This window comes from Priapulus caudatus, unplaced genomic scaffold (assembly GCF_000485595.1).
Source record: "Priapulus caudatus unplaced genomic scaffold, Priapulus_caudatus-5.0.1 Scaffold2016, whole genome shotgun sequence".
Taxonomy (NCBI): domain Eukaryota; kingdom Metazoa; phylum Priapulida; class Priapulimorpha; order Priapulimorphida; family Priapulidae; genus Priapulus; species Priapulus caudatus.
In genome coordinates this window covers 25428-36570 of record NW_014579077.1, presented here as the reverse complement: position 1 = coordinate 36570, position 11143 = coordinate 25428, and the positions used below count along the sequence as shown (strand labels likewise).

At 47.8% G+C, this 11143-nt stretch overlaps 1 protein-coding gene across 1 annotated transcript in view; it reads right to left on the bottom strand.

Annotated features, from left to right (window-relative positions):
- Window positions 1–11143, bottom strand: part of LOC106818087 (V-type proton ATPase subunit H-like) — a 14778-nt gene that overhangs the window by 2097 nt on the left and 1538 nt on the right. The window contains 10 exon segments of the mRNA XM_014822804.1: window positions 619–720; window positions 1473–1608; window positions 2700–2802; window positions 3112–3180; window positions 4426–4606; window positions 5054–5151; window positions 5531–5635; window positions 8250–8399; window positions 8855–8954; window positions 9520–9598. Coding sequence (XP_014678290.1) covers window positions 619–720; window positions 1473–1608; window positions 2700–2802; window positions 3112–3180; window positions 4426–4606; window positions 5054–5151; window positions 5531–5635; window positions 8250–8399; window positions 8855–8954; window positions 9520–9598 — 1123 coding nt within the window.

Below are 11143 nucleotides of genomic sequence, written 5' to 3'. Positions count from 1 at the left end.
CATAGCCCTAAACCTAACCCTAACCATAGCCCTAATCCTTACCATAACCCTAACCCTAACCATAGCCCTAATCTTGACCCTATCTATAACCCTAACTCTCATCATAACCCGAACACTAACCATAGGCCTACACAAAACCACCATCCAAAAATTATCTTACAGTGGCAGCCAATAGATGGCGCCACGTGCTTACTTTAGCATCTCGTAATTATTCTCGTTGAGGCAAAATTATTTTACGACCCTAACTCTAGCATAAAACCTAACCCTTATCATAACCTTAAAATTATTTTACAGTGGCAGCCAACAGNGATGGATCCACGTGGGTAGTGTCAAATAAATCATGTGTGACTGTAATCGGTGGGCTAATAATATAAAGTGACTGGCAATACTAGAATGCTGCGATAACATACTGTTAGTCTGTCATGGTTAATGGTTAGCGGTGACTAGCAGGACGAACTGAGGGACTGGACTGGAGGTTCGAGGTGAATAGGTAATACTAGAAGGCTGTAATAACGTACTGTTTGCCACGTCGGTAGTGTCGCACGTATTCAAAGGACACAGACAATACTAAAAGGTGTTGACTGGCAAAGGTAATACTAGAAGGCTGTAATAGCGTACTGTTTGCCACGTGGGTAGTGTCGCACGTATTCGCCGAAGTCGTGAGCGGCGACGGAGAGTATCAGTGGATCCTTCATTGTCTCCATCAGCTTGAAGAGGATCCTGTAATACGTGTCGTGATGGCGTCAGCAAGCAGGAGATTCACCTAATCCTAACCCTATCCCGAATAGTAACCCTAGCCCTAACTCTGACCCTAACTCTAACTCTGGCCCTAACTCTGACCATAACCTTAACGCCAACCCTAACCCTATGCCCAAACTCTGACCCTAACATTAACCCTAACCCAAAGCTTAACCCTGACCTGACCCTAACTCTAACCCTAAATCTAATCCTTACCATAACCCTAACCCTAACCATAGCCCTAATCTTGACCCTATCTATAACGCCTGAACTCTCATCATAACCGCGAACACTAAACCATAGGGCCTACACAAAACCATCCATCCAAAAATTATCTGTATACAGTGGCAGCCAATAACGATGGCGATGCCAACGTGCTATACTTTAGCATCTCGTAATTATCTCGTTGAGGCAAAATTATTTGTACGACGGCCTAACTCTAGCATAAAACCTAACCCTTATCATAACCTTAAAATTATTTTATGACCCTAACTCTAGCACTAAACCTAACCCTTATCATAACCTTAAAATTATTTTATGACCCTAACTCTAGCACTAAAACCAACCCTTTTCATAACCCTAAAATTATTTTACGACCCTAACTCTAGCACTAAACCGCTAACGCTTATCAATAACCCTAAATTATTTTACGAACCCTAAAACTCTAGCATTAACCTAACCCTTATCATAACCCTAAAATATCTTACAGCCAACAGATGGCGCCACGTGCTTACTTAAAGCAGCTCGTAGTTTTCTCGTTTGAGGCGGGCCGCGTTCTCACGCCAAAAACTTCTCCGACTTGTGAACGGGGACTCCACTCCAGCCGCCCAGACTTCACCTCAGATGAGTATTCATCAAAAGACTGCAAGTATGCGGTGGAGAGAAATAAATAGTAGTGATGATGATAATAATGATAATAATAATAATGATAATAATAATAGTAATGACAGTAATGACAATACTTTAATAACAATAATGATAACGATGATGATGATAATAATAATATTACTAATATAATGATAGCAATAATGATTTTTTAATAATAATATTGCAGAGCGAGTTTAACCAAGTCATGGTTAAAATTTTAATTATGCATGTTAAATACATGATAGTATGAAGTAACATAGAATTGAAATTTATGGTATATTTACATTGACGCATTGAACGACTGAAGGTATCAATAATTATACACAAAATAACATTAACGCACGTTAACAAGTTACTTATCTATGCATATATAAATACATGCACGTATCAAATGTATAACATAATAAAATAAATAAATATATGCATTCACGTATGTACGCATAAAAACTTAAAATGATATTAAACTAAACTGTTGTTTTCTCGCTGCCAGCAAACATTTTTTTTCTCACAATTAAAATATCGTACAGATACCGTACTGTATCCACGCAGTGTGGTGCAAACCAACATGCGACCTACAAAACCGCTTCGATTCACAATCATCGAGTAACGGTGGTGGTGCCAGCAGATCACCACGGGAGATATGTTACCAGGGGGCGCCGCCGCCGGAACCAGTATGCCCAATGAATAAGGTCATACTGATGTAATAGAGGAAAGCAACGACCCAGGAAGCCAAGGTCGAAAATTAGGCAGATCATCCCCACAGAATGCTATGATATCCTATCCCATCACAACGAGATATACGTTACCAGCTGCTGCCGAAACCAATATTCCCCATAACTGAGGTCATACCGATGTAACAACGAATTTAAAATGATGTAACAGAGGAAAGCAATGACTCAAGGAGGGTGAGGTGTAAATGAAGCAAAACATGAACACACGAAGGTTCACAACCACACCTCCTCCCTCCTCCTCCTCCTCCTCCTCTCTCCCCCTAGTCCTCCCTCCCTCCTCCCCTTTCTTCTTCCTCCCTCCCTCCTCCTCCCTCCTCCTCCTCCTCCCTCCCTCCATCCTCCCTCCTCCTCCTCACCTGAGGTCCTGCACCTCTGCGAGCAGCTTCTCGTTGAGGAAGGCGATGTCATCGCTGAGGTCCGGATCGTCCGACTTGTGATTGTCGAGCAACGACAGCTGCTTCAGCACCTTGCTTGCCCCGAACCCTCCCTCCTCCCTCCCTCCTCCTCCTCCTCCTGCTCCAATCCCCTAGTACTCCCTTCTCCGTCCTCCCTTTCTCCTTCTCCCTCCTCCTCGCCTCCTCCTCCATCATTATCCCTCCCTCTGTCCTCCCCCTCCCTCCTCCTCTCCCTCCTCCTCCTCCCTCCCGTCCTCCTCCCTCCCTGAGGTCCTGCACCTCTGGCGAGCGCTTCTCGCTTGAGGAACGGCGATGTCATCGTGAGTGTTCCGGATCGTTCCGACTTGTGATTGTCGAGCAGCGACAGCTGCTTTCAGCACCTTGCATGACACCATCGCGATCGCGTTGTCCTGAACGATGTCTCGCTCCTCCGGCTTCTCCAGAAGGTTCTGCAAGAGGTCGCGCAAGAGGTCATGCGCAGGTAAAATCGAAGGTCACGTAGAGGTCACGAAGAGGTCACACCAAAGGTTGGCACATGTCGTGGAGATTTAACATGAAGGTAGCACCGATAGGGTCGCACGGAGGTCGCGTTAAAGGGCATGCAGAGGTCAGTGCGCGTTGTGGAGAATTCAGACAAAATCGCATGGAGGTCGCACAGATAGGTCATGCGCAGAGGTCAGGCAAAGGTCGCACACGGTCGTGTAGTCACGTCTCGTCGCACCAATTTTAAGCACTTTCTCGCTTTTCACTCTCCCGACCACTTCGCCAAAAGAATTCACGAGAAAAAATTAATGCCACAACTAACATCCTATGCTTTAACATGTCTTCTTTTGTGGAACCTAGCGCGAATAAATAATATAACACGTGCGCAGAGCGCAGCGCTCACACTGACGGTACTGTACCGCTATTCTTCTGATAACTCACTGGCAACCCGAACAAGTGCGCCCTCCCGCCACTCGTCTGATCAGGCTTGCTATAACCGGTAGTGGCAGTACTAAAGATATAGCTGTGTAGCTTTATGACTTCGCTTATATTAACGTTATCATGATATAGCTCGACAGTTTAGTCGTTTGTTAACAGTCAACAAATCCATGTTTAACGCCTCCTCTTGGGTCAAAAAGTTATCAGACACTTCTTCTTCCACGTCAGTGGAAACCCATTTTATGGTCCTTTCATAAGGCCATAAAAATGGTAGGGTCACGTGAAACAAAAAAGTTTCCAATCCTTCCGTCAGAGCCATGTCCTTAGAAAATGATTACATCTGCCCTGGTGCCCCATTGACCGTTTGACCTCCAATTCGGGCGTATGGCTTTCCTACGCATAATGCTTACACGACTTCACGAGCCTAGGTCGGCGGCGTTTAGATTTGTGCCAGCATTCTGCATTTCCTCCCTATACCTTAAGTTAAGGAGGGAATGTCCCTTCTTTTACAACCTCTGACCAGAGACTTTGACCGCCACCCGCCACTTCGAAATTCCAATTCGTTTCGGATTACGCCACCCACGTCGCCCAAATATCGTGACCGTACGTCGAGCGGTAGATTTGTGCGCACTGTTGAGCACGGAACGGCCGGACGCGAGGCGCGCATGTGATTCTATCCATGCGCACCTGACTATGTAGATGAGCTAATAAGCAAGATACTAGACAATCCGCGACGAAGGTCGGGCGCTCGCCTACCCGGATAGCGTCGCCACGCGTGACCGCGTGACCTCTCCTTGATCGAGCTCGCTGAGAATGTCGGAGAGGATCGGGACGATGTTGTCAGTCGTTCATCCTTTCCGGAGGCGTCGATTGAAACGTCAGAACGCTCAGAGACAGAAGATGAGTTGATATTGGATCTGATAGTTCACCTTGCCAGCCAGCACCGATATCAACCTGCAGAGAGAGGAGAGAGAAGAGAGAGTGAGAGAAAGGGGGCAGCGAGAGCAGAGAGGAGAGGATGAGAGAGAGAGAAGAGAGAGAGAGAGAGAGAGAGAGAGCCGAGAGAGATAGCGAGCGCAGCGAGCGAGCGAGCGGAGAGTGAGAGAGAGAGAGAGAAGAGAGAGGAGAGAGAAGAGAGAGAGAAGAGAGAGAGAGAGAGAGAGAGATAGAGAGAGAGAGAGAGCAGGGGTGAGAGAGGAATGAGCTGAGCAGAAATGACCGAGAGGTGAGAGAGGTGAACATTGAGGGTGGGGAATCCAATTTTTTTTTAAACTGCTACATTTCTTCCAAAATATCAACAGCCAATCACAATCTGGCAATTCCCGTGCTTACTCTCGTGAGAGTGATAACATAAACAAATCTTGCGGCCACCCTCTGGCGCCTCTATGAGAACACGTCTACGTCGATATTCCGTCGAGACTGACGAATGCGAAGCGATACTCGTCCACCCTCAGCATCATCTGCAAGCAGCGCGCCACCGTCTGCAAAAACTCGTTACCCTGGAAACGAGAAGATGCAAAGTGATGACGACAACGACGATAATGACGATGATGATGACACGCGACGACGGACGGACGACGACGACGACGACGACGACGACGACGACGAAGAATAAAGAAATGATTGAAGCGAATTAAAGGAGAAACGTGCATGACGCACCGCTACCCAATGTGGTTGGGGGTTAGGGTTAGGGTTAGTGTTGCGGAACAGTTAGGGTTATGGTGTAGGTAGGTTAGGTTAAGATTTGCCTGTCTCAGTTATGTACCAGCTGCTCAATCACATCTCAGCAATGTCTCAGCAAGCAGCTCAACATTGCGTACGTACCATACCACGCCCTCAGGACACGTCGCAGCTACAGTACCCCCGACTTCAGTCTACCGACTGTCTCAGCTGCTCCTTGAGCCAGTTGAGGTAGAACTGTAGATCAGCTCCCTCCATCGGCTCACGGTTCCAGCACGCGATCTTAGCGATGATTCGACTCGTCTGCCGGAAAAAAAAGCCACAGTTCCTCATCCGGAAATAAGCTTCCTCGTTCTCCATTCGTTGGCCGTTCGTTCAGACTTCTTTGTTCGCACATTGACCGGCCGCCCCACCACCAGTCGACCACCACCGCCCACCACCAACTACTACTATTACTTCTTCTTGCTTCCTCTTCTTCATGCACTTCCAGCCCGCACAACGCACCACAAACTCACCACCACCACCCCGTACCTGATTCCGGGCTGCCCACCCCCACCGCACCTGGCCGACCACCACCAACACCACCACCACTCACCACCACCACCACCACCACCAGCACCACTCACCAGCAGAGCAGGCAGCAGCAGCAAGCAGCAGCAAGCCAACACCACCACCACCAATCCACCATCCAGCAGCAGGCAGCAGCAAGCAGCACCACCACCACCACCACAACCACCACACACTCACCAACCCACCAACTACTACTTAACTGATTACCTTCTCATTCTTCCTCTTACTTCATCACTTCCAGACCCGCTGTCACATCAACCACCACAACCCCACCGCCACCACCACCACCACTACCTAGTATACTTCTTCTTCTTCTTTCTCTTCTTTCATCACTTCCAGGCCACCCCAACCGCCACGACACCACCGCCACAACTAAAATAACTATTACTCTTCTTCTTCTTCCTACTTCTTGGCATACACTTGCCAGGCCGCACACAAATACCACCACCCATCACCACGTAACTAAACTACTATTACTGTTCTTACTTCCATCACTTCCAGTCCACCCCCCCCGCCCAGCAGCCGCCACAACACCACCACCACCACCACACACCACCACCCACCACCACCATCACGCACTACTAGCTTACTATTACTTCGTCTTCATCACTTCCAGCCGCCACAAGCAACACTCAACACAACCACCACGCCACACCAACTACTAGTATTACTTCTTCTTCTTCAATCACTTCCACCGCCACAACACCACCAACCAACCACCAACCACTGACTAGTATTACTTCTTCTTTCTCTCTCTTCATCACTTCCCAGCCGCTACAAACCACACAAACCACCACGACGCAGCGCCACCACCACTACTAGTATTACTCTTCTTTCTCTTCTTCATCACATTCCAGGCCGCCACAACTACCACGACCACGCACCGCCACCGCCCATCACTCACTACTACTACTTCTTCTCTTCATCACTTCCACCGCCACAACCAACCACGACTCACGCCGCCACCTCCACTACGTAGTATTTACTCTTCTTCTTCTTCATCACTTCCAGCCGCCGCCACAACCAACCATGAGCCACAACCAACCACCGCCACCACTACTACTAGTATTACTTCTTCTTTGCTATTCTTCATCACTTCCAGCCGCCACAACTACCACGACCACCACCGCCACCGCCATCAACCACTAACTACTACTTCTTCTTCTTCATTCAAGCTCCAGCCGCTAACAACCCCACGACCAGCGCCCACACCACTACTAGTATTTACTTCTTCTTCTTACTTCATGCACTTCCAGCCGCCGACAACCACCCACGACCAACAAACCACGCACGCGCCACCAACTACTACTAGTATTACTTCTTCTTTTCTCTTTCTTCAATCACTTCCAGCCGGCACAACCTACCACGACCACTCACCGGCCACCGCCGATCACCACTACTACTACTTCTTATCTTCATCACTGTCTCCAGGCCGAATACAAACCACCAACCACCACCGCCACCACCACTACTAGTATTACTTCTTCTTCTTCTTCATCACTTCCAGCCGCTCGCCACAACCACCATGACCACAACCACCAACGGCCACCCCACCCACTAACTAGTATTACTTCTTCTTTTCTTCAACTCACTCCAGCCGATCACAACCACACCACGACCACCGCACCACCACTATAGTATTACCTTCTTCTTACTTTTCTCTTCTTCATACAACTTCCAGCCACCCGGCCACAACTACCCACGACCACCACCGCCACCAGCCATCACCACTACTAACTACTCTTCTTCTTCGATGCACTTCCAAGCCGCCACAAACACCACGACCACCGCCACCCTCCACCTACTAGTATTACTTCTTCTTCTTCTTCATCACTTCGCAGCCGCCACAACCACCACTGACCACCACCGCCACCTCCACTACTAGTAATTACTTCTTCTTCTTCTTCATTCACTTCCATGCCGCCCACAACCACGACACAACCACGCGCCACCACCACTACTAGTATATACTTCTTNACATCCCAACTCGTTTTGATGATCCCCCCCAACGTCCCGAATATCGTGACCGTACGTCAAGCGGTTAAGATTTGTGCCCAACTGTTGATGCACGGACGCACGGACGCACACTCATGCGATTCTACAAGCTGCATCTGAATATGTCAGATGAGCTAAAAATTGATTGTTTCCCCTTTACCTACTCGCCTCTCAGGGTACCGAGTAGGTAGGTAGGTCAAAAATCTTTTTTATTTTGTTTAGACAAGATGTGTGTATGTATATTGTATATTCTGTTTTCTGTATATGTTTTTGCGGCACAAATGTTTGTTTTTTTGCAAAACAAAATAATTTTTGTTTCGTTTTAATCGGCCAATAAAACGTGTCGAGTAGCGGCGTTTTGGCCAGTCGGTCGGTAAAGGGGAAACAAGCAATATTTTATCTTAGACCTTACCTGTAGCATATCATCCACCATCGTGAGAATGTACTGCACCGTCTGGTCCTTAGCTATATGCCCCATCAGACTGAGGAACGTCTTTGCACACTGCAGAACGAGAAAACGAAACGCTCGCAACGACAACAACGACGCGGTGCACGAGAAAAACCGACGCGAGAAAAAATTCGCAGCGATCTCGCTCGTTAGTTAATTAGCGTTTATCGCTAATGAGTGTTAACCACTATCTTAAAACTTTACGCCGGTCAGACATATTATGTTACATAGCAGCATTGGAAATAGCAAGGCTCTCTGGGACTGGGTCACCTTTGAGTGGGACTGGATCACTTTCAAGGATTTTACTATAGGTTATGATAGTAGAAATAAAACCTTTCAAAGATATGACTGCCTGTTTGTATATTTTTTTATTTATTAACGACAACAGTTAAGATATCCATCTACCCGTTGCGTCCTTCAAAAAACGAAACTAGATCATACAAGAGACAATGTGACGTTTTGACTACTAGCTTTGCACGCTGATATACTAGCAAGTACAGTGCTCCCACCTGGTGGCTGTGTGTCTTAAGTATGGCCGCCCTCTTCTCTGCGGTGGTATTGTCAAACATCGTGATAAAATTGTAGTCCTCAATGGAAATCATCTGGCTTCTGTAAGTGCATGCAAGTTCGATGAGGGAAAGTTAAGAGAGGGAAAAAACGTGCACATTTTCTCCAGAAAGGTGACGGCCAAAACGTACTTCTCCCTAGAGAAGTTTTAGGGTTACCGGGAAATTTTTTTTGTTAGTGAGTTAGACAGCCTAGCAGAAATATACTCTGTAGATAGGTGGTGAGAAACTTTCCACTTCCAATTTTTCCACCGAAAAAGTACGCAGTCACTTTCACTCTTTGAGAGTACATTTGTTTGTAAGGGGAAAAATGGAAACCTGTTCATTCTTAGACCCCCTCTCTTGCATTTGACATATAAGCATGTACTAATTAAGAGGAATTCTCTACAAACCAATCAGATACTAGAATTCCTTCACAAGGTTAGCGTCACGATCAACATTTTTATTTATTTAAGCCAACATCGTTCGGAAAAAAAGATTTTCGTATAAAAAGATCGGAAACGGTCTCTCTATCCGGAATAAAACAAGCGTATCCACTGCAATATCTGTTTCATCGTTCGTACGGCGCTTCTGTACGGCGGAAAGAAATGATAACGGAATATACGTACTGTTTGTACGACTGCCAATTCACTCTGTTGTTTCTAACGTCGATTGCCTTCTGCTGAAGCAAGCTGGTGGCAGCGACACCTGTAAAACTCAGAGTATAGTAAAGGAATAAGGATAAACAGGCTACACAGTACGTACGCATGTATGCACTCACGCACGCACGCAAACGGCACCGGCCACGACGCCTAAATTGCGGCAACGTGCCTCACACGCAAATCGCTGCATCTACAAAAACTGTACTTACGTGCCACAGACGATTGCAAACGATGCTATCAGCAGCTGGCCAATCGACGCATCACCACAGTATAATACAGTGCCGCTAGCGACATTTGCTTATCACGTACACTATGAGAAGAAGAGATAGCTTGAAGAGCGGTACACGAAAACCGGTTGCCGAGCCAGCTGATATAGGTTAGAGCAGATTTCCTACCGTCATAGCATATATGGTATGCGGCAGGTTATGCCAAAATTGAACAACGAAACGCTTGCAGACGGCCAAGAATTGCGATTTTTATGCATCCGAATCACACGGTCCGCCAGCTAATTCCTCTGTTAGAGCGGACTACACGGATGAGTCAAGGGCTATCCCTACGAAGTTGCCGACCGAAAAGCGTGGCTAAATCGATGCACGAGAATGGAGAGATGACGAGAACGCGCGCCGCGTTTGCGGAAGAAGCTCGCCAGGAAGAGTAGGCATAGGAGCCTGGTTTGAATCGGATTGCGCCGTACACGAGTGATTTGAACATTATCTCTCCCGAGAGAGGAGAGGACGCGCAGGGAACAGTGTGGGGCTGGCTGAATTTCCACCACACTTAAAAAGTTTGGTGCGTTCAGCCGCGGAGGGAAGAGTCGACCGTGCAAGACATTGCTTGCTTCGACGCAGCCGACACCCGGGCGCCGTGTATTTATTCGACCGTACAGCCGCAGTGCACTGGCGCAGCAGGGGTAATACAAGGTTAAGGGAGGCCTGACCAAGAGTGCGCACGCACTCAGAGAGAGGATGAGGAGAGAGGTACACCGACTCGGCTATCTTAATAGATATACAAGTGAACCTACCACAAACACGAGCACGTTTGAATGGGATATGGTAGGTCTGAGAGGACGAGGTGCGCGATTGTCTACGTCATTAATTAGTTTGTACTGCACGCGGGCGATACGAAAAATACACGGCCCCCCGGCGGAGACGGAGCCACGGTCGAGCGTTGAGCAGCGCCTTCTCGCGGGAGAGCAGATGAGCGAGAGCCGCGCCGAGCGAGCAGAATAAGAACTAGAGAGAGAGTAGAGGATGTAGAGCATAGGGAGAGACGAGACGAGAGAGCGCGAGAGACAGGAGAGAGAGAGAGTGTGTGGGAGAGGATGGAAGAGCGGAAAGAGACGAGAGCGAGAGCGCGAGCGAGAGAGAGACGAGAGGCGCTAATAAGCATTCGGAAGTAACGGTAGCGTCACATGTCAATCAGAAATTGCGCTGCGAGACATATCCGCCGCTTCTGTCACTTCGATTTTGTAACAGGTTATTATTCACTTTAATACAGGTATTGGTATCTAACACAATGCTTATTTCCAATGGGAGGGGTGGCCGCGAGCGTTTGCACGCGTGTTTGGTTGCAAACTCCGCCGCTAGCGCGG